Source organism: Hevea brasiliensis, chromosome 1 (assembly GCF_030052815.1).
Source record: "Hevea brasiliensis isolate MT/VB/25A 57/8 chromosome 1, ASM3005281v1, whole genome shotgun sequence".
Taxonomy (NCBI): domain Eukaryota; kingdom Viridiplantae; phylum Streptophyta; class Magnoliopsida; order Malpighiales; family Euphorbiaceae; genus Hevea; species Hevea brasiliensis.
The window spans coordinates 113325096-113349227 of record NC_079493.1 but is presented as its reverse complement, the minus strand read 5'-3'; the positions used below and the strand labels follow the sequence as shown (position 1 = coordinate 113349227).

The 24132-nt window shown below is 33.1% G+C and overlaps 3 protein-coding genes across 3 annotated transcripts; 2 read left to right on the top strand and 1 right to left on the bottom strand.

Moving 5' to 3' along the window:
- LOC131179954 (probable disease resistance protein At5g63020) lies at positions 1–1212 on the top strand. Its single transcript, XM_058147304.1, has 2 exons — positions 1–880; positions 1020–1212. The coding sequence occupies exons 1-2, from the start codon at positions 12–14 to the stop codon at positions 1024–1026; spliced, it is 876 nt and encodes a 291-aa protein (XP_058003287.1). The 5' UTR covers positions 1–11; the 3' UTR covers positions 1027–1212.
- A 12337-nt stretch (positions 1213–13549) lies between these two features.
- On the top strand, positions 13550–15001 carry LOC110637359 (disease resistance protein SUMM2-like). The gene has a single exon (XM_058154068.1). The coding sequence runs from the start codon at positions 13550–13552 to the stop codon at positions 14999–15001; it is 1452 nt and encodes a 483-aa protein (XP_058010051.1).
- A 4584-nt stretch (positions 15002–19585) lies between these two features.
- On the bottom strand, positions 19586–21147 carry LOC131183318 (uncharacterized). Its single transcript, XM_058154062.1, has 3 exons — positions 21049–21147; positions 20536–20934; positions 19586–20422 (listed from the first exon to the last, which is right to left on the bottom strand). The coding sequence occupies exons 1-3, from the start codon at positions 21145–21147 to the stop codon at positions 19586–19588; spliced, it is 1335 nt and encodes a 444-aa protein (XP_058010045.1).
- Between the last annotated feature and the right edge of the window lie 2985 nt (positions 21148–24132).

The following is a 24132-nucleotide window of genomic DNA, read 5'->3' as shown; positions in this document are numbered from 1 at the left end:
TCGAGCTAAATATGATTCCAAGGGGAGTCATATCCAGTTTATCATCATTGCAAGTTTTGAAAATGTACAACGTTGGTTTTCTTTGGGTCGAAGAATTGGAAGATAATATATTGAGGGAAAAGAACAAGCTAATAGAGGAGCTACAATGTTTGGAACACTTGAATGAATTGAGCAGTACAATAAGAAGTGTCTCAGATCTCCAGAGTTATGTCAACACCCACACATTAGTCAACTGTACTCGAGCTCTATGGCTTAATTTGTTTCCAAGTAAACAATCTCTCAACATTTGGTGGTTGGCAAATATGAAGAATCTAGAAGATATGGTTATAATTGGTGGAAGAAATTCAGAAGAGTTGGGTATTAATGTTGTAATGGAAGAGATAGAAGCACATGATGCAGGTGGAGGTCTGGGCAACTCAATGATCTCAAGGAAGACATACTTTAATAGCCTTCATACATTGACTTTAGGAGGAAGCCTCAGATTGAGGGATATGACATGGGTTATTCTAGCTCCAAATTTGACGTGTTTGAATGTGCAAGTGAACGAGCATATAGAAGAGATAATAAGTGTTGAAAAGTTAGATGATGTTCAAGTTGGGGATGAAAATTTTAACCCATTTTTTAAACTCCAAGTGCTCAGGTTGCATGTTTTACCACAACTGAAAAGCATATATCCCAAAGCCTTGTCCTTTCCCTCTCTAGAAAAAATCGAAGTAAATGAATGCCCACAGCTTAAGAAGCTGCCATTAAACTCGAGCAGCGCAAATGGAGGCAAAGTTGAGATTAAAGCAGAGGAACAATGGTGGAAAGATGTTGAATGGGAGGATGATTCTACTAAAACTACCTTTCTACCGTGCTTTGTGCATTCTCGCTCCCTTTGGTAATTGGTTTTCATTTTCAACTTCGTATTATTTCGTATTGACATATTTTGATCATATTATATCTTGGATCAAACGCTTAAAGGCTTTCAAAATTATTGTTGACTGTGATTTCTAATGCAATTTTTTTTTTTTTGGCAGGGGATGAGCTGGCAAACTATTGAATGGTGCTGTGAGAGCAAATGCTGCATTTGGCTTTGGATGCTGTGTTGGTGGATGTGTTACAGCCAAATGGAGTGATTTTGGTACTCAAGTATCAGGACTGCAATTCTTGCGCATTTTCTGTTACTGCATGCGTAGCTTTTTTGCTTTGATTTTATTTTGAGATGTTTTCTTCGAGCTTTGTGCCCAGTCAATGCCTTCTACCTGAAATTAAAGTTGAGTTTGCTTAGTATAAGCTCATTTTATGTTTGGTCTGAATTTTGCATATCATTTTAGGGATGGGTCCTTAGATACATATATTCCATGTATATTTGTGCTCTTTATTTTTCTATAATCAAAAGCTTATTATAACCTTTGCCTCTGGTTTGAGAAATTAACCTTCTTCACTTGAAATCTTGAAAATTTACATACAAATCCACATGATTATATTATATTATATTATATTTTTTAGATGCACTGTTTAATCTGGGATAGCCTTAGCTCAATCTAAAACTCTAAAATTAATAATCACTAATCTGATAAGTCTAGCTATTATTTAAATATAAGATTGGGTCTCATTTTTATATTTTAAAACTATGAATTTTCTGAATTTAATTGTTTGCAAGCTTTTTGTGTTTGTATCACGTAATATATGAAAGAATTTTCATTTGTAATTAATATGTAAATATGATTTTTATATATCTAATAATAAATTTATCAATAATTTATTTTATATAATCATACAACCACTAACATTACTGCTTACTATTGATCAAGCTAGCATTTATTTTAATATCTTGAATAATAATAATAATAATAATAATAATAATAATAATAATAATAATAATAATAATAATAATAATTTAGTATGGAATCATTTCAATTCCATCTTTCTATTTCAATCAATAATAGTTCAATTATAATATATAAATAAAAATATTTTTGACTCAAAATAAACTAATTTCCTCTAAAAACACATTTTTAATATAAACTAGTTCTTCACAAATAAAAAAAAAATCCATAAAAATTCACCAATTAAAAAGAAATTCCTATTTCTATATTTCTCCGCATCAAACGCCTAATATAATATTGTATTTTAAAATTCATTAAACTTTAATACAATTTTAAATAAAACTAAAAATCTAAAATTATGCCAATCAATTTTAAAAATTCATAAAAATTAATATACATAACTTACTTGAGAGTGGGTTGATAACTTCATTATGATTTTCTGAACAGGTAATTTCATTCCATGAGTACGTTAATAATAATAACAATAATAATGATAATTTTGGCCTCCTAAGTTTAGCTCAATATTTATTCCACGGTTAAAAAAAGTTTCGATTGATGATTCAATTGAGTTTTGTTATGATAAAAAAAGGGGAGATTGTTGACCCCATGTAACTCAAAATGAACATTGATTTTGATGATAACAAAACTCAAACAGAATCTATCTAATTCAACTTTAAAGTGATGTGTAGATTCTTTTTCTTATTTATAAAGAATCTTTAAAGTTGCATCTAAGGAGGAAGAATACTCAAAGGCATCTCAAAACAAATCCAAGATGAGAAAGAACAAGATTATGAAAGCCAAGACTCAAAGTAAAGGTATGAAAGTCATAGAGTTAGAAATTGAGTCTTAGGATTTGTGTAAAAAGAATAGATGAAAGCTTAGTCAAATGGAGCTCAAAATTAAATTTTTCTTTCAATTACTTTATAAAATTTTCTTTCATCATGACCTTGGTTATTGCTATTGGAATATATATTTTTAAGGTCTAAATTAGATTTTTTAAAGATTTCAATTTGAAATAGGCATATGGTAAATTAGTTTGCTAACTTGTTTGCTAAAATATTAGTTTGCTAATGCGTTTGCTAAAACATTAGTTTGCAAACTAGTTTACTACTGTCGCCAAAATTTTATTAGTTTGCTAAATGATCAGAGTTGCTTAACTTCGCACAAAAAGACAAAATAACGGCTATTTTGCCTAGAACAGAGTGTATAACGTTCCAAAAAGGTTTCAAACGGTTTAAAATGATTTGGGACTATAAATACACCTTCTTTACTTCATTTTATTTTTGATGAAAGCTTACAATTGCACTTTAATCTTGATTCTTCATTTATTGCTTTCATTCAAGAGCTTTAAAGTCTTTGAGCTACCATTGGCAAATCAACTCATCTCTTCTTTATAGTTCAATTTGTATTGAGTAAGAGTGAGTGTTAAAACATTAAATTGCATTTAAGAGAGGTTGTACAAGCACCTATTGAAGCTTGAGAGTGTGAGTGCTTGAGATAGCACTTGTCAAGGGTTCAAGCTACCTTGGTAAAAGCTTGGTGTTGAAAAGTTGTAAAGGGCTTTTGGTCTCTTGCCTTTAAAAGAGCAAATAGTGGAGAGAAGACTCAAAGAGGGTTCTTTGAGAGAGTGGATGTAGGCTAGTTAAGCCGAACCACTATAAAAATCATTGTGTTTGATCTCTCTAACCTTAACCTCTTTACTTTTGTGCAATTTAATTTTTATACATGATATTGAATGTTGATTGAATAGATTGAGTTGATATACTTGAGGATATATTGAGTAAGTTGAGAAATTAGTTGAATATTTTATGATGCATGTTATGTTAAAAATTACTATAAATATTGATTAAAAGCTTGAATTGCAATTTAGGGACACATTATTGAAATACATATCACTTTCATTATATATAAAGGAGCACCTAGTTGAACAAAGTCACAATTTTTCGTTAAGCTATAAGCAAGGGCCGAAAAATTGTTTAAGTCCAATTCACTCTCCTCTTGGACTGTTTTGGGACAACAAATTGGTATTAGAGCCTGTCTCTCTTGCTTAAGGTGTCACAACCTTGGAGTGATCCCCAATGGCTAGTTCATCTAGCAACACTGCCGGTATACCAGCACCACTAGCTGAAGGCTACTCAATTACTAGACCACCACTCTTCAATGGCACTAATTACTCATTTTAGAAAGTGAGAATGAGAAATTTCATACAATCTATAGATATTGATGCATGGAGAATTATTAAAAATGGTCCACATATTCCTCAAAAGAATGGTCAAGGAAATAACAAAGTTCCTAAAAATGAAAATGAATATGATGACAATGATTAGAAGAAAATTTCTATAAATGCTAAAGCTATTAATATTTTGCATTGCTCACTTGACCTTAATGAATACAACCGTGTTTTAGGATGTCAATCTGCTAAGGAAATTTGGGAAAAGCTTGAGGTCACTTATGAAGGAACGAATGTCGTGAAGGAGTCCAAAGCAAACCTCTTTATCCGAGATTATGAGTTATTCGAAATGAAGCCAGGATAATCAATTGCGGATATGAGTACAAGGTTTACCGATCTTGTCAATCTTCTCAAAGCACTTGGTAAAAGATTTGAGGAAGCTGAACTTGTGAAGAAAATTCTTAGATCACTTCCAAAATCTTAGGAAGCAAAGACTACAGTTATCCAAGATACCAAGGATTTTAAAACTTTCACCTATGATGAACTCATTGGATCTCTCATTGCACATGAGATGGTATACAAGAAAGATGAAGTTGAAAATGAGCAAAAGAAGAAGAAAAGCATTGCTCTCAAGTCAAATAAGGATGAAGATAAGAAGAAGGGAGTTGTACTTAAAGTTAACTCAAGTGATAACTCAAGTGCTTCAAGTGATGATGATGATGAAATGGCTATGCTTGCAAGGAAATTCAAAAGAGCTTTCAGGAAGGGAGGAAGTAAATATAAGAAATTCCTAAAAAAGTATACTCCCAAGGATAAACGTTTCAAGGATTTAAAAGAAGAAGTTGTATGTTATGAGTGTCACAAACCAGGACATATCAAGCCCAAATGTCCATCGCTCAAAAAGAAGAAAGGAAAAGAAGATAGGAGCAAGAAAGCTATGAAAGTATTATGGAGCAACAGTGAAGAATCTTCAAATGATGAATCAAGTGACAAGGAGACTGCTCACCTTTGTATGATGGCATTTGAAGAAAAAGTCGAGAGTTCTCAAAAGGAAGAAGAGAGTGATGATGAGGTAAACTCTTCTGAACCTCCTAATGTAGAAGAACTTGAGCTTGCATTTGCTAAAGTATATGATGAGTATAGAAATTATAAGAGAAAGTGCATTAAAATGAATTTAGAAATTGAATAATTGAGATCACAAAATATTGCCATGTCCAATGTGTATAAAGAAAATGAATTTTACAAAGGACAAATTGCTCTGTTTAAAGAGCTAGATTTGGAGTTGAACAACTCAAAAAAAACTTGTGAAAAGCTCATTGAGAAAAATAAAGTTCTTGAAGCTAAAGTAGAATCTTTGACAAATGATTTGGCAAAATTTACAAAAGGAAAAGAAACTCCAGATGTACTTCTTGGAAACCAAAGAATTTCAAATGAAAAATATGGAATTGGTTTTGATGGTTTCATGAACTATGGTAAATATAAGAATCATTTCATTAAAGCATCTACATCCTCCTTGCCTAATGTCACATCTTATTATTGCAATAAAAAAGGTCATATGATTAGTTCTTGTGCACTTAGGAAGGGTCTTCTTAAGGTAAAGAAGGTATGGGTGCCAAAGAGAATCTTACCTAAGATCACTAACCCTCAAGGACCCAAAGTTGCTTGGGTACCTAAAGCTCAATGATTAAATTTCAGGTTTGTTTCAAAGGGATGAAGGAAAGTGAAAAATGGTATATAGATAGTGGTTGTTCAAAGCACATGACCGGTGAAAAGGATAAGTTTTCAAAAATCATAATGGTAGATGGAGGACATGTGAAATTTGGAGATAAAGGAAAAGGAAAAATAATTGGAAATGGCACAATTGGAACCAAACCTTGCATTGAAGATGTGTCACTTGTTGAAGGCTTGAAATACAACTTGCTAAGTGTAAGCCCACTTTGTGATAAAGGTTTTGAGGTAAAGTTCACTTCTTCTCTTTGTACAATCAATAACTTAGAAAATGACACATTGTTTATTACCAATAGATCTAATAATGTTTACTTGCTTGACATGAATAACTTTGAAACTAATCATGGTACATGTCTAGTATCTTTTAATAATTCTAGTTATTTATGGCATAGAAGATTAGGTCATGCAAGCATGCATACACTCTCAAAATTGTCTAAGAAAGAACTTGTTAATGGTCTTCCTAAGATTAATTATGAAAATGAATTTCAATGTAGGGCATGTGCACTAGGAAAGCATACTAGAGCATCTTTTAAATCTAAAAATATTGTTTCTACCACTAGGCCATTAGAATTGCTTCATCTTGATTTATTTAGACCCGCGTCTCCTGCTAGTCTTGGTGGGAAGATTTATGCTTTAGTTATTATTGATGACTATTCAAGATATACATGGACATTTTTTCTTGCTCACAAAGATGAAACTTTTGAGAAATTCACCTCTTTCAGTAAAATGGTTCAAAATGAAAAAGGTTTTTGCATCACATCTATAAGGAGTAATCATGGAACTGAATTTGAAAATCATTTATTTAAGAAATATTGTGATAAACATGGAATCAATCATAATTTTTCAGCTCCTAAAACACCACAACAAAATGGAGTTGTAGAAAGGAAAAATAGGACTTTGCAAGAAATGACAAGAACCATGTTGAATGAAAATAATTTGCCAAAGTATTTTTGGGCTAAAGCTATTAATACTTCTTGCTATGTGTTGAATAGAATTTTGATTAGACCAATTTTGAAAAAGACCCCCTATGAGCTTTGGAAAGGAAGAAAACCAAATATTTCATATTTCAAAGCATTTGGTTGTAAGTGCTATGTTTTAAATAACAAGAAGGATAACTTGAAGAAATTTGATGCTAAATTCGATGAAGGAATCTTCCTTGGGTATTCAACAAAGAGTAAAGCATATAGGGTGTTTAATAGAAGAACATTAGTCATTGAGGAAACTATTCATTTTTTGTTTGATAGGCTAACCCTTCTATTAGAAGGAAAGATGTTTTTGATGATAATAATGAGCAGGTATTTGGAAAAGATAATGTAAAATCAAGTCAAGAAATGGAACAAAGTGATGACAAAGATGAAGAAACTCAAGGAGATACCACAATAGATGCCCATAATGCCAATAATGATCAAATCAATAAAGAAATGCCAAATTTGGAGGAATTACAAGTGTATGAGCCCCAACATGAAGATTTACCTAAAGAATGGAGATTCCATAGAAATCATCCCCAAGAAGACATCATTGATGATCCATCTCAAAGGATGATGACTAGAGCACAATTGAGAAAATATTTTGGTAATGTTGCATTTGTTTCACAAATTGAACCCAAAATGTTTTGAAGAAGCTCAAAATGATGAAAGTTGGATTCTTGCCATGCAAGAAGAACTCAATCAATTTGAGAGAAACTAAGTTTGGAATTTGGTGCCTAAACCCAAAAATCATTCAATTATTGATACTAAATGAGTTTTTAGAAACAAAATGGATGAAAAAGGCAATGTTGTTAGAAACAAAGCTAGACTAGTGGCTTAAGGCTACAACCAAGAGGAAGGTATTGATTTTGATGAAACCTTTGCTCCGGTTGCTAGAATTGAAGTTATTAGAATGTTGTGTGCCTTTGCATATTACACGGATTTTATGCTTTATCAAATGGATGTCAAAAGTGCATTTTTAAATGGTTATATTGATGAGGAAATGTATGTTGCACAACCTCCGGGATTTGAAAATCGTGAGCATCCAAATCATGTTTATAAACTTACTAAAGCCTTATATGGTTTAAAACAAGCTCCTAGAGCATGGTATGAGAGGCTTAGTAAATTCCTTTTACAAAATGATTTCCAAAGAGGCAAAGTGGACACAACACTTTTTGTTAAGAAGCATCATAATGATATGCTCATTGTGCAAATTTATGTTGATGATATAATTTTTGGTGCTACTAAAAAATCTCTTTGTAAGAAATTTTCTGAAATTATGCAGAATGAATTTGAGATGAGCATGATGGGGGAGCTCACATTCTTCCTTGGACTTCAAATTAAGCAAATGAAAGATGACATCTTTATAAATCAATCAAAGTACATCAAGGATATGTTGAAGAAATTTAAAATGGAAGATTTGAAGAGCATGGGCACTCCTATGAGTTCAACAATTAAAATGGACAATGATAAAAAAGGTAAAGAAGTAGATACAAAGCTTTATAGAGGTATGATTGGCTCTCTTTTATACCTTACTGCATCTAGACCAGACATACATTTTAGTGTTTGCTTGTGTGCAAGATTTCAATCATGTCCAAAAGAATCCCATCTAAGTGCAGTTAAAAGAATCTTCAGATACCTCATTGGCACACACTCAATTGGTTTATGGTATCCAAAATGTGAATCATTTAATCTTGTTGGTTATAGTGATATAGATTTTGCTAGAAGTAGATTGGATAGAAAAAGTACTTCAGGTACTTGTCAATTTCTTGGTCTTGCACTAGTTTCTTGGCACAGTAAGAAACAAACTTCAGTAGCTCTGTCTATAGCTGAGGTAGAATATATAGCTGTTGGTAGTTGTGTTGCTCAAATTTTATGGATGAAACAACAATTGGAAGATTTTGGTTTAAAATATAATCTTGTTCCAATTAGGTGTGACAACACAAGTGCCATAAACTTGATCAAAAATCCAGTCCAACATTCAAGAACAAAACATATTGAGATCAGACATTACTTTATTAGAGATCATGTTCAAAATGGAGATATCAAAATTGAATTTGTTGCCTCTAAAAATAAACTTGCTGATATTTTTACAAAGCCACTTAATGAGGAAACATTTTGTAAAATTAGAAGGGAAATTGGCATGAGTAAGCCACTTGCTTGAAATTTAATCCACATTGATTTAATATATCAGCATATTATCCAATGTGTGAGTAATTTGCTGTGATATAAATTTGCTGAGAAACCTCTAAATAACAGTAGCTAACTTATTTTTGTACTCGTGTAATTAGTTTACTAAGTTGTATGCTAATTTTGTGTGCCTAAAATTAGTTTACTGTATCGTGTACTGTTCAAATTCCAAACCAAAAAGTGATTGTGCTTTGAATTCTCTGCGCGCCAATCAATGCTCTTACCCATTCACATTTTCCTTGCTGTGTCAGATATATATATATATATATATATATATATATATATATATATATATATATATATATAGAGAGAGAGAGAGAGAGAGAGAGAGAGAGAGAGAGAGAGAGAGAGATACATTTGAAATAAAAATAAAATTCAAATAAGGTACACTAGAAGAGGAAAAGCGTGGACTCAAGAAATATTACCCACTGCTACACGAAATCGTCACCCATCAAAATTTTTCTTTTTCGCCATACCCGACTCTTTCTCTCCTCTGCATTGGTTTATGGTATTACCATTTTTTTTTATCATTAACACTGACTCATACTCATCAGAGCGCCTATTTCACTCTCTAATCCCTCACTCATTTTCATTATGTCGGAACCCATCTTTCCCGATACCTCTCTGTTTCAAATTCACCATTCATGGCTCGCACCAAGAGAAAAGCCCTAGCCACAACCTCGCCATCCTCGTCGTCATCTGAAGAACTCCCTGTTGCCGCATTAAAGAAGAAATTGAAGGAAACGAAAAAAACACCATAAACTTAATCGACTAGTGTATCCTCCGATCCATCTAAGGAAGTCGAACCTGCTGTGACGGCACCAGAAAAGAAAAAGGGGAGGAAAATGCACGAGACTGATACTCAACGCAAAAAGGGTGTTGCAAAATCTTCGGGCTCTGTTGTTGACAAAGCGCTTCTCGATTGTAAGTTCATTAAATGGGATAATTTTGATCAGGTAAATTTTCAATTCAAGGAACTCTTTGAATTTCAAGAATGGATGAATGTTTGTGAATGCACTGATGTTTACTACCCTAGACTAATCCAAGAATTTTATAGAACTTTAAAAATAGTTGATGAAGAAGACAGATTTGAGGTCTCTTTGAATGGCAGAGCATATGTCATTTCTGTTGAGTTGATTGTTAAGGCCTTAAAATTACCAAATGATGGAAATAAAATCTCTACTCATAGAGATGTTGCTAGAGTTCCAGGCTTTAACTTGGCTGAATTTGAAAATGAAGTCTTTCCTGCCAACACTGCCACTAGTGAAAAGTCCACTAGCATAAAAGCTTTTCAGCACATTAAAATTATTCATAGTATGGTGAATTATATTTTTTGTCCTAAGTCTGGCAGCTATGGCTATTTGAGTTACCTGTATATGTGCATCATGTGGCATATTGTTAACAGAGTAAGAATGAATTTGGCATATCTAATTTTCAAGAATATGTGTAAAGCTTATGGGATTGGTAAATTACCTTATGCACATCTCTTAACTACCTTGTTTAGAGAGTTGGATATAAATGTCTCTAAGGAGAGTTCTAGGGCAAATTTAATTGTGCTTAGAGAAATTCATTCTGATACTGATGGAAGAAAGAAACGGTTTGAAAAAGGTGGATCTTCTACAGCTAAATTTGATTCAGATTCTCAAAGTGAGATTATGAGTGAGCTTCAAGGGCTAAGAACTTTTATTAATGAGAAATTCAGTACAACAAATTAGTCTATTGAACTTTTGAGAAAATTTATGGATGTGGTTGATTACAAAGTAAGTCATTTGCTTACTCAAAATGAGGAGTTAAAGAAACATATTGCAGCTCTTAAGTAGGGACAGGAACCTGGTTTTGCAACCCAAGTTGAGACTGATGTACCTGCAGGTGGCCCCTCTACTCATGAAACTCATGTTTTTTATCATGGTAATGTTGATTGTGGAGTTACTGGGCTTGGTGAGTCTACTGCTGCTGTGGCACATGAAAGTGAACAGGTTGTTGAACCTGAAGTAGAATCTATAGTTGAGCCAACTGTAGAACCTGCAGTTGAGTCTCCACAGAGGAAGGAAGACTCTCTAAAAGATCAGCAGGGGAGTGCTCCACCTAAACCTTCTGTAACTGAAGCACCTCAGGCTAAGAAAAGAAGAAAAAGAGTTAAATCTACGGTGTCCAATCCATACCAGACTCTAGCTACTACCCTTCAAACCCCATCTGATGAGGATGAGCCACAAGAGCATGAGCATTTGGCTGACCAAGTTTCTCAGCCACCTACTGCTAAACATTCTAGGAAGAAGATGGTGCCTTCCAAAGCTATTCGAAGGAGCAAAAGACTTAATGGTTAGAAACTAATCTGCATTTTTAGTTTTCTATCTGCATTGTTAGTTTACTAGTATGTTTACTACTGTTGTTGACTGCTCTTTCAGTTTGCTACTGTTTACTTTACTGCTTTTAAGTTTGGGCTAACTTGATTCTTTTTTTATTAATATCTCCTGTTTCCTTTTTGGATGATGACAAAAAGGGGGAGAATGGAATGGATATGTGCTTATACTTTGAAAATGGAAGTATGTTTATGTGCAAATTATTAAGTTTATTAAGTTTAACATTTTGCATATTGAAATTGTGAATATCTTATGAACATGCTTTGTAGCATAAATTCAGGGGGAGTTTTGTATAGCTGATAATATTTTTTAACTTGTGTGCATATATTTAGGGGGAGTATTTTCTGCATACTAACTTGCTTGGATATACATAAACTTACGCACACTTTTATTTATTCTTGATTGATGATTCAATTGAGTTTTGTCATGATCAAAAAGGGGAAGATTGTTAACCCCGTGTAGCTCAAAATGAGCATTGATTTTGATGATAACAAAACTCAAACAGAATCTATCTAACTCAACTTTAAAGTGATGTGTAGATTCTTTCTCTTATTCATAAAGAATCTTTGAAGTTGCATCTAAGGAGGAAGAATACTCAAAGGCATCTCAAGACAAATCCAAGATGAGAAAGAACAAGATTATGAAAGCCAAGACTCAAAGTAAAGGGATGAAAGTCATAGAGTTAGAAATTGAGTCTTAGAACTTGTAAAAAGAATAGATGAAAGCTTAGTCAAATAGAGCTCAAAATTAAATTTTTTTTTCAATTACTTTATAAAATTTTCTTTCATCATGACCTTGGTTATTGCTATTGGAATATATATTTTTAAGGTCTAAATTAGATTTTTTAAAGATTACAATTTGAAATAGGCATCTAGTAAATTAGTTTGCTAACTTGTTTGCTAAAATATTAGTTTGCTAATGCATTTGCTAAAACATTAGTTTGCTAATTAGTTTACTACTATCGACAAAATTTTATTAGTTTGCTAAATGATCAAAGTTGCTTAACTTCGCACAAAAAGATAAAATAACTGCTATTTTGCCTAGAATAGAGTGTATAACGTTCTAAAAAGGTTTCAAACGGTTTAAAATGATTTGGGACTATAAATACACCTTCTTTACTTCATTTTATTTTTTATGAAAGCTTACAATTGCACTTTAATCTTGATTCTTCATTTATTACTTTCATTCAAGAGCTTTAAAGTCTTTGAGCTACCATTGGCAAATCAACTCATCTCTTCTTTATAGTTCAATTTGTATTGAGCGAGAGTGAGTGTTAAAACATTAAATTGCATTTAAGAGAGGTAGTACAAGCACCTATTGAAGCTTGAGAGTGTGAGCACTTGAGATAGCACTTGTCAAGGGTTCAAGCTATCTTGGTAAAAGCTTGGTGTTGAAAAGTTGTAAAGGGCTTTTGGTCTCTTTCCTTTAAAAGAGCAAATAGTGGAGAGAAGACTCAAAGAGGGTTCTTTGAGAGAGTGGATGTAAGCTAGTTAAGCCGAACTACTATAAAAATCATTGTGTTTGATCTCTCTAACCTTAACCTCTTTACTTTTGTGCAATTTAATTTTTACACATGATATTGAATGTTGATTGAATAGATTGAGCTGATATACTTGAGGATATATTGAGTAAGTTGAGAAATTAGTTGAATATTTTGTGATACATGTTATGTTAAAAATTGCTATAAATATTGATTAAAAGCTTGAATTGCAATTTAGTGACACATTATTAAAACACATATCACTTTCATTATATATAAAGGAGAACCTAGTTGAACAAAGCTACAATTTTTTGTTAGGCTACAAGCAAGGGCCGAAAAATTGTTTAAATCCAATTCACCCCCTGACTATTTTGGGACAACAGATGTTGTGATTTGGGCTGTGGTTTCTAAAGATTTGAAACCTGAGAAGATTCAAGAGCAGATTTGGAAAAAAATTGGCATTTCTGATGATAAATGGGAAAAGAAAAGCTTCCGTGAGAAAGAAGATGACATATTCCATGTATTGAGTAGAGAGAAATTTGCACTATTGTTTGATGACGTATGGCAGCGTGTTGACCTTGAAGAAATTGGGGTTCCTCTGCCTACTAAACAAAACAGATGCAAGATAGTATTCACAACACGCTCTTACAGAGTAGGCAGGCAAATGGAAGCTGAAAAGATGATAAAAGTGAAACCTTTGAATTGGGAAGAAGCTTGGGCGTTGTTTCTGAAGAAGGTTGGGGATATTGATCTTGATATTGTTCCTCTGGCTCAAGATATTGATCTTGATACTAAGAAGTTCTGCCTCAAGCTTACCAGTCATGGAGGATGAGGTATTTCAAGATATGGAGGTTGAGGTATTTGTACGATTGAAATTTAGTTATGATAGTCTTAGTAGTGATAAAGTTAAATCTTGTTTCTTATATTGTTCCTTGTTTCTGGAAGATTTTGAAATTCCCAAACGTGGATTGGTAGATTATTGGATTTGTGAGAATTTTGGTGATCGCAATGAGTCATATTCTATAATCGGTTCACTTGTTGGGGCATGTTTATTGGAAGAGCTACGCGAATATGTGAAAATGCATAATGTGATTCGCTACATGGCTCTGTGGATAGCATGTAAATGTGAAAAAGAAAAGCATGAGTTTTTTGTGGAAGCGGGTGCCCAATTAACTCAAGTACCAGAGGTTGGAAAATGGGAACGATTAAAACGGATGTCCCTGATGGCAAACTCCATTGAGAGAATCCATGAAGTTCCTAGACGTCCTCATCTTTTGACTTTATTTCTCAGTTATAATTATAGTTTGAGGCAGATCAGTGATGGTTTCTTTCAGTTTATGGATGCACTAAATGTTCTGGACCTCTTCGGCACTGGTATAAGGGAATTGCCAATGGGAATATCAAAATTGAACTCATTGCAATATCTTAATCTGTCAGGGACGCTGACAAGGCAATTGCCAATTGAGTTGAAAATGTTGGTAAATCTGAAATATCTGAAATTGGAGAATACCATCAATCTAAATATGATTCCAAGGGGAGTCATATCTAGTTTATCATCATTGCAAGTTTTGGAAATGTACAACGTTGGTATTTTTGAGGTCCAAAAAGGGGAAGATAATTTATTGAGGAAAGATAATATGCTAATAGAGGAGCTACAATGTTTGGAACACTTGAATGTATTAAGCATCACAATAACAAGTGTCTCAGGTCTCCAGAGTTATGTCAACACCCACACATTACTCTACTGTACTCGAGCTCTAAGCCTTCGATTGTTTCCAGGTCCACAATCTCTCAACATTTGGTGGTTAGCAAATATGAAGAATCTAGGATTTATATATACAGTTGGTCGAAGTGATTTAGGAGAGCCGGATGTTGATGTTGTAATGGAAGAGATAGAAACACATGATGATGCAGGTGGAGGTCTAGGCAACTCAATGATCTCAAGGGAGACATGCTTTAATAGCCTTCATACATTGATGTTAGGGAGAAACTTCAGATTGACGGATCTGACATGGATTATTCTAGCTCCAAATTTGACATATTTGTTTGTGGGCGAGAACAAGCATATAGAAGAGATAATAAGTGTTGAAAAGTTAGATGATGTTCAAGTTGGGGATGAAAAATTCAATCCATTTTTTAAACTCGAATATCTCATCTTGGATGAATTACCAGAATTGAAAAGCATTTATCCCAAAGCCTTGTCCTTTCCCTCTCTAAAACGAATCGAAGTATATAAATGCCCACAGCTTAAGAAGCTGCCATTAAACTCAAGCAGCGCAAATGGAGGCAAAAGTTAAGATTGAAGCAGAGGAACGATGGTGGAAAGATGTTGAATGGGAGGATGATTCTACTAAAACTACCTTTCTACCGTGCTTTGTGCCTTCTTGCCATCGCTATTGATTTTCACATTTGCTTGGTTTCCATAGGTAATTGGTTTTTATTTTCAACTTGTTATTTCAATTTCCTTCTAATTCTTCCAAAAAAAAAAGCCCAATTCATTTTTTAATTTTCCCACCTTGTATATCAATATATACTTTGGCTCTGTAAATCAATTTTATCATTTCGCATTGACATATTTTGATCATATTATTTCCTGGATCAAATGTTTGATGGCTTTCAGTATTATCACGTTGGGTCTGACTTCTGATGCCATTTTTTTAGTGGCAGAGGATGAGTTGGCAAACTATTGTTGTTGGCCAAATGCTGCATTTAGCTTTGGAAGCTATGTTGGTGGAGTTTTTTGCTTTAATCAAGGCGTGTAGGTGGAGTTATTTTGTTGATATTGCGCATTCTCAAGTATCAGAACTGCAATTCTTGCGCATTTCCTATTACTACATGTGTAAGCTTGCATTATTGTTTAAATATAAAATTGGATCTCATATCTATATTCCAAAGCTATGAATTTTCTGAATTTGATTGCAAATATTCTGTGTTTGTGTTAGTTGATATATAAATGTGAATTTTATATCTCTCATAATGAAATTGTCAATAATTCATTTTATATGATACTAACATTACTACTTACTATTGATCAAGCTACCATTTATTTAATATCTTGAATAACCACATTTAGCTATACATATTAATAATAAAATTTAAGTATTGAATCATTTCAATCTTTCTATTTCAATCAATATATAATATATAAATAAAAATATTGTGACTCATAATAAACTAATTTCCTCTAGAATCACATATAGTAATACATATAATTTACAAACTTATTGAGATTTTTTTTTTAATTTTTTTATCCTAATTAGAAATTAAATTTTTTCTTTTTTTTTCATTTTCTTTTTTATTTTAATCATTTTAAAAAGTTTTACAAGTCTCGTGAAGCATTTTTATTGATTTTTTCTTTGATACATTCAATTTATTTATTAGTGTTCATCACGAACAACGCGGCTCAAAAGGAAGTAAAAATCCAGGTTCTTATTGCTAAGCTTAACGCATTTATCAATCTGGCCAGCTCAAATTAAAAAAAAAAAAAAGCGTTAGCAAAAGAAAATAAAGAGATTATCTTCAAACATTAACAAAATGACAAAATCGGCCCAATTACTTGAACCGTGCCAATTTCCCATTGAAAAATAGAATTTTTCTTATTTATATCTTATTCATTATAAATTTTAAATATAATATATATTGTGAAATTTATTTATTAAGTATATGAATCATATATATTTGTATTTTGAATTTTGAGTTTATAATAAATTGAATTTAGACAATAATTTTCTTGATAAATAATGCTGTGCAATGTGAGATAATGTGATATACTCATTTCTTCCGTTAATCAAGCCGATAAGGCTTGTTAGTCCTTGAGGAAACAAGATTTTGAAGATTAAGAGCCAAGACTTCACTTACAAATAAAGATTCAACTATAAGAATTAAGCAGCCCACCAACACAGCACAAAATATCATATTTAAAATCAGTTTGTGGCAGAATGTTTGGATTCTTGTGTGCTTTTTTTCCTACTGTGCCAAAAGAGGTTTCTCTTCCATTGGCCGTGGCTCAAATAGCTTGCATGGTTGGTGGAATCGTCGTTGGCATAATCATGATAGCTTACCAGTCATATCTAGTTTATCATAATCGTCGTTTGGCATAATCTAGAAGTTATAGATGGTGGAAGTAACTCAAGAGTTGGGTGTCCATGTTGTAATGGAAGAGATAGAAACACATGATGGTGCAGGTGGAGGTCTAGGCAACTCAATAATCTCAAGAGAGACATGCTTTAATAGCCTTCATACATTGAGTTTAGGGAGAAACCTCATATTGAGGGATCTGACATGGGTTATTCTAGCTCGAAATTTGACGCGTTTGGATGTGCGCTTTAACGAGCATATAGAAGAGATAATAAGTGTTGAAAAGTTAGATGTTGTTCAAGTTGGGTATGAAAATTGTAACCCATTCTTAAAACTCAAATTTCTCACCTTGTCTCAATTACCAGAACTGAAAAGCATATAACCCAAAGCCTTGTCCTTTACCTCTCTAGAAAAAATCTAAGTATATGAATGCACACAGCTTAGGAAGCTGCCATTAAACTCGAGCAGCGCAAATGGAGGCAAAGTTGAGATTGAAGCACAGGAAAAATGGTGGAAATATGTTAAATGGGAGGATGTTTCTACTAAAACTACCTTTCTACCATGCTTCGTGCCTTCTCGCGGTCGTTAATGATATTTACATTTGCTTGGTTTCCATAGGTAATTGGTTTTTATTTTCAACTCGTTATTTCAATCTCCTTCTTATTCTTCCGAAAAAAAAAAAAAAGCCCAATTCAGTTCTTTGTTTTGCCACTTTGCATATCAATATATACTTTGGCTTTATTTTAAAGTGTCTGTAAAACAATTTTATTATCTCACGTTGACATATTTCCATCATATTATTTCCTGGATCAAATGCTTGAAGGCTTTTAGTATTATTGTTGAGTCTGACTTCTGATGCAATTTTTTTGGTGGCAGAGGATGAGCTGGCAAACTATGGAGTGCTGTTGTTGGCCAAATGCTGCATTTAGCTTTGGAAGCTGTCTTGATGGATTTTTTCTTTTTCGTAATCAGGGGGTGTAGGTGGCGTTATTTTGTTGATTTTGCGCATTCTGAAGTATCAGGACTGCAATAAGTTCTCCGTCAAAAGAGGTTTCTCTTCTATTGGCAGTGGCTCAAGTAGCTTGCATGGCTGTTGGAATCGTCGTTAGCATAATCATGATAGCTTGCATGGTGTAATACCTTTCACGCAGAGATGTCAACACAGTTCTTTAGTAGAATGTAATAAGTTCTCTGTCAAATGCAATGAAATGAATTATGTAGTGGAATGATTATTTCTTTTATTTAAAAATATGTTCTTCTTCTACCATTTTGCTTATTATCTCTACGTTTTACTGTAATTAATTATATTATCATGGAACGAAATTGATCAAACTTTTCTATAAGTCCAACCCAACAACATTCACTTTCAATATACGCTAAAATAGATTTTCAAGAAAAAAAATCAATTAAATAAATTGAAGGGCTAAAAAGAAGGGAAATTGACCGTACAAGGGTGAATTGAAAATTAAAATTATTAAAAATGGGTGTGATGTGTAAAATTTACCGGATAGAGGTGAGAAAAAGTCAGAACGTTAAAAACGCTATTATTAGTAGCGTTTTAATGTCAAAAAAGCTGTTAGAAATAGCGTCCAAATAAAACGCCAGTGACAATAGCGTTTTGGCACAATTTTCTACCAAAACGCTACTATAAATAGCGAATTTCGCAAAGCATTTCTGCCCACAGAAAAAAATTTTTTTTTTAAATATCAAAGTGTGAAAACGCTACTATGAGTAGCGAATTTCTGCCCACAGAAAAAAAAATTTTTTTTTAAATATCAAAGTGTGAAAACGCTACTATGAGTAGCGAATTTCTGCCAAAAAAAAAATTTTTTTTTAAATATTAAAGTGTGAAAACGCTACTATGAGTAGCGAATTTCTGCAAAAAAAAAAAAATTTTAAATATTAAAGTGTGAAAACGCTACTATGAGTAGCGAATTTCTGCGAAAAAAAAAATTTTTTTTTTTAAATATTAAAGTGTGAAAACGCTACTATGAGTAGCGATTTTCACAAAGTATTTCGGCCAAAAAAAATTTTTTTTTTAAATATAATAGTTTTATAAATTTAAAATATTAAAGTGTAAAATTGTAATTGTATTAAATTAAAAAAAAATATGTAGTATAATTTTTATTAAAGTGTAAATAATTATTTTTATATATTTAAGGAAATTAAATGTTAAATGTAAAAGGGTATTGTGTAATTTCAAATTACTATAAATTTTATGTGAAAAAAATAAAAAAATATATACTATAATTTTTTAAAAAAAATATGTTAGTTTTATAAAATAACAATATTATTTGAACTAAATTTTTTAATAAAAATTTAAATTGTAATTATTAAAAGAATAATTAATTTTATAGATTTAAATAAATTAAATGTTGTACAATTGAATGGAAAGTATTTAGCATCATACTCATATAAAAATTTGCAATAATTAATACAAGTTAAAAAAATTAAAATTGAAATTTATAATAAATTAAGTAAAATTCGTTGCTTTAATATTAAATTTTATTCTTATTATAATTAGAATAATTTATTTTGTTGATAGCAATTAATAAATTTAAATTTTAAAAGAAATAAAATTATTATTTATTATGTGTTGGCATGTATAACAATATAAAATTTAAATACTGTAATTGATTTTCAGTTAGTGCCAAATTAAGTTATTAAAAATTTGTAGGAAATTTAATTGTGCAAAAAATATAAAAATTGTCACTAACATATTGTAGCAATTGACTTAAAGCGAGAAATAACTTGAGAGAAGTTTTCATAATTAATATATAAATGATAACAAATATTTAAATAAGTCATGTGCCACAACCAGGTCTTCGTATATGTCGTCTCGGTCGAAGAACTCGATGTTCTCCCCCTTCTTGATGTTCTGCTGGATGACCTTGTGCATCTTTGGGTTGGCTAGCTTGCCCTTGATGTTGTCCCGATGATTCTCCCCCTGCAGTATAATGCACAGCACTTTGTTCATGGTATCCAAATAGACCCGCAGATGGAATATTGCCTAAGGCACAAGAAGTATATGGTTCAAAGTATTGTTCTGACCCATATCCACTAAATTGACTGGCGATATCGTGATGGCCCAATGCTTGATGCTCTGCCAAATGGAGCAAATAAGCCGCCGAATGGTGTTTGCGGCTGTTGACTCTCAGTAAAGTCGAATGTGCTTCTGTTTTGCATTTGAGTTTGATATGACATCCATGGTGCTGATGGGCCAGGCATTGATGGGGTAGCCATCCAACCAGTGTAATGAGCAGGGTTAGATAGTGCAGGAGCCGAGGGAATAGGATTAGAATGATCGGTGATGTGATGCGATGAGGGTGGAATGCAACAGGTGGGGGCAAAGCATCATCGGGAGGAGAGGCTGGACGCACTGGATGTTGACGACTTCGAGCAGGACGTGATCGGCGTCGTGCTACTCTTTGTGAGGGCTCAGGCTGGTTGATGGGTTGGTCCTCTTCTAATTCATCATTAAAGGTTGTTGCTTGAGGTGCGGATTGAGGAGGTGGCATTTGGCAAAGTCGACTTTCTTCCTCTAGAGCAATCATCATTTTTCTTAATGTACGTTTAACTTCAGCCACATTTTCTGTTGATGGGTTCTGTAATTTTAGCAAACAATCCTCAATTGCATCCTCCTGTAAAAATATGAAGTCCATGTATTATGTTACAGTTTGTGTTAAACACTGTAATTAAAAATTATTATTACTAAGTATTTAATAATGAAAAAATATGTATTGTAAATGATTACCACACAACCAATGGCAGCTCCACTTATTGAGATCCAACGTCTTGCAACTCGACGATACCACTCCATATATTCAGAATGATGGTGGAGTGGTTGTGCCATTTCTTGCCCTTGAACAATGTAATGTTCTCGCCTATTCCAACGATTAATGTACGTCGCATGGTGGTGCGCCCAATTACTCTCACTAAATCGGAGAGTAATCTCATGTAACTCATCTGTTTGCATCGGTCGTCGTGGAATAGGTTGGGCCAAACCAAACTGCCTCATCACTCTATCAGGCTGGTGCCATTCAATAATATGGAAGCAAATTAATGGCACCACTGCCTTCCATATGGGACGACCCTGTATGCACATGTCGGGCAGCTCATCCAACAATTCCTCATTATATGGTTCCCATGTAATCTGCAAGTGAAAATGAGCAAAACATGAAGTACTAAATTTGCAAAACATAAAGTGATTAATATAGGAAAAAAATATAACACTATTTTAAGTCAGATTTTGCGAATTTTGATTTACATCTTCAGGTCGCATTCGATCAAGATTGTATCGAATTTGTTGTAGTACATGGGTTGTAACTTCAGTGATTTGTCGAGCTCTACTCCATGATGCACACATTTTGCATAGTCATTTAGGTCTAATTTCATAACCATTTTATTTGATTATTAGTCATTTTTAGCTAATTTCATTAGTTAATTAGTTAGTTTTTCATAATTGTCGATTTTGAATTAATTTGTGATTTTTACTTTGTTTTGTAGGAAAAATGGTGTTTTTGAAGGACTGAAGAGAAATTTTTGCCATTGAGGAGTGACTTCTCCAGCCAAAGATGTCAAAAACAAGTTTTCAAGCTGAAATATGCATTGACCAAATTGTGCATAACTTGCCGCATAAGCTATGCAGATCTGCATAAGGAGAAAGATCACTGTTCCAGAACCAAATTAAATGTGCATAAGGAGATCGCATAGCTTATGCACATTCTCGCCTCCCTTATGCACCTTCACGCATTGTGCATAACCTATGCACCAAGTCATGCGATTTCGCATAAGTGACTCAGAACCAGTAATCGCATAAGGGATCATAACTTATGCAGTCCACTTATGCAGTCCCATAAAGAGTTCATTAATGAGCTGGCAGAAGATTCCCTCAAATAATTCCTCCTAGAACATACCATTTTAGGGCTCCATGTCAGAAATATGCTATAAATAGTCTCATTATCCCATTTTAGAAGGGGGAGAAAAGGAGCAGAAAAGGAAAAGGGAGTAGAGGCAGAATTTGAAGAGTCATTTTCACCTTCCACACCATTTTCAACCAAGATTTGCAGATTTCTTTCCTTCCTTATATTTTTCTATACTTTTAGTGTTTAATTTCTTACTTCTTAGCTTAGATTAAAGCTTTATTTCCATTTAAACTCAATATATCTTGTAAGCATTATGGATAGTGAGTAGTTTACTTTTGATTCTGGAGTAATGGTTGTAATATTTGAGATATTTTGTGGATTTTGATTGGGTAATCCATATTTTGTGGTCTTGATGAGTTTTATTCATTTCTTGTGTGCTTAATGACATGCTTAGTGTAGGATCCCATTAAGTAATGTTCTTATTCCATGGTTGAAGCACCGAAAGGAGAAGGTCTTGTGATAGATAATCAAGAAATTGGACTTAATTAACTTAGACCTAGAAATAGGCTAAAGATTAAGAGGATTCACAGATTAATTAAAGAACTTAATGGGTCTTAATTAATTCTAAGTCCACAAAAGTAGGATTAGTTTGATTAAGGCACTCTTTGTCTCATTCGAAAGGGTATTCAAAGGATTTAAGAATTAATCTCCTTAAAACCATTAGTTTCACAAGATTGGATAACCAATTAAAAATCCCAAAATAGCTCGGATATGAAATCCCAAACTCCGGAATCATCTTTTTACCATTGTTAATTTCTAATCGAATTTAATTACTTGCCATTTTTAATCTTACCATATTTCAACTTGCTTATTTCAATTTGATGCAATTTTAGTTTAATTAATACACTGTTGAATAGAATATTGATTTTGCATATATAGATTTCACACTCCATTACCCATCAATTCATTACTTTAATTTCATAAATACTTCGATTTAGTCAACTTTTATATCAAAAATTCAATCATTAACACAACTCCTCGTGGGATCGATATCTTTTCTATACTACTTGTACGACCCATGCACTTGCGGTAGGGACGCATCAAGTTTTTGGCGCCGTTGCCGGGGAGTTGTTTGTTTAAGATTGAATTCTTGATTATTTTAGTTATTTTTAGTTTTGTTTTTGTTATCTTTTCATTTTGTGTTTGTTTATTCTTTTTCAGGTACTTTTAACCTTTTATGAGAAGAGCTAGAAGCACAAGTGACACATCCTTATTGTTTAATCCTGAAATTGAGAAATTTTGTAAAGCCAACAAGAAAGAAACCAGAAAAAGAAAAGAAGCTTTGAGAGAAACCGAAATTGAAGCAGACATGGCTGATGAAAGAATTAGAATTGGTAATGGGAATGCTGGAAATGGTCAAAACAATGAAAATGAAGCTCAAGGGGAAGAAGTTGTTAATGCAAACGTGCCTAGGGGAAGTATGATGGATCATGCTTTTCCACGTTTTGATGACTTGAGAGAGAGCATAGCAAGACCAAGGATTGATGCAAATAGCTACAAGATGGATTTTGGAGTTCTTCAAATGATTCAGAATTCTCAATTTGGAGGACATCCTTCTGAAAATCCACACACACATCTGAAGAAGTTTGCTATGATTTGTGACATGCACAAACAACCTGGAGTGTCTGATGATGCAGCAAGATTGAAGCTATTTCCATTCTCTTTGAAAGATAGAGCATTGGATTGGCTTGATTCTTTACCTCATAACTCCATTACAAATTGGGAGCAACTCACTGATGCATTTCTTGCACAATATTTTCCACCTGGAAAAACTCAAGAGTTGAGGAATCAAATGAATGCTTTCAGACCAAGAGAAGATGAAACTCTTTATGAGTCATGGATGAGATGGAAGGAATTAGAGAGATTATGCCTACATCATGCCATTCCAAAATGGATGATAAACCAGAATTTTTACACAAATGTCACTCCTGCAATCAGAGGAATTATTGATGCTCAAACAGGAGGAGAATTTATTATTAAGCATGAAGATGAAGCTTATGAGCTATTGGAGAAAATTGCAAAGAATACTCATTTTTGGAGTAGTCCAAGAGGACCAGCTCCAACTCAAAAGAGGCAAGCTGCTGGAATGTATGATCTTGATCCATTCAACATGATTAATGCAAAGTTTGATGCACTTACAAATGTCCTTGCTAAGAAGATGGAAGATCTGAGTATGTTGGTTAGTTCATCATCATCAGCTGGAAGTTCACAACAAGTGGCTTATGCAGAGGAAACTACCAGCTGTGGAGTAGATTATGGAGAACAAGCAGCATATGTTGGTAATTATGGAAACAAACAAATGGGGAATTCTTATTCTCAAACTTACAATCCAAATTGGAGGAATCATCCCAACTTTTCATGGGGAAATTAGCAAAATCAAGTTCAAAATCAGAATTTTCAATCACAACAGCAACAAGGAGTTCCAT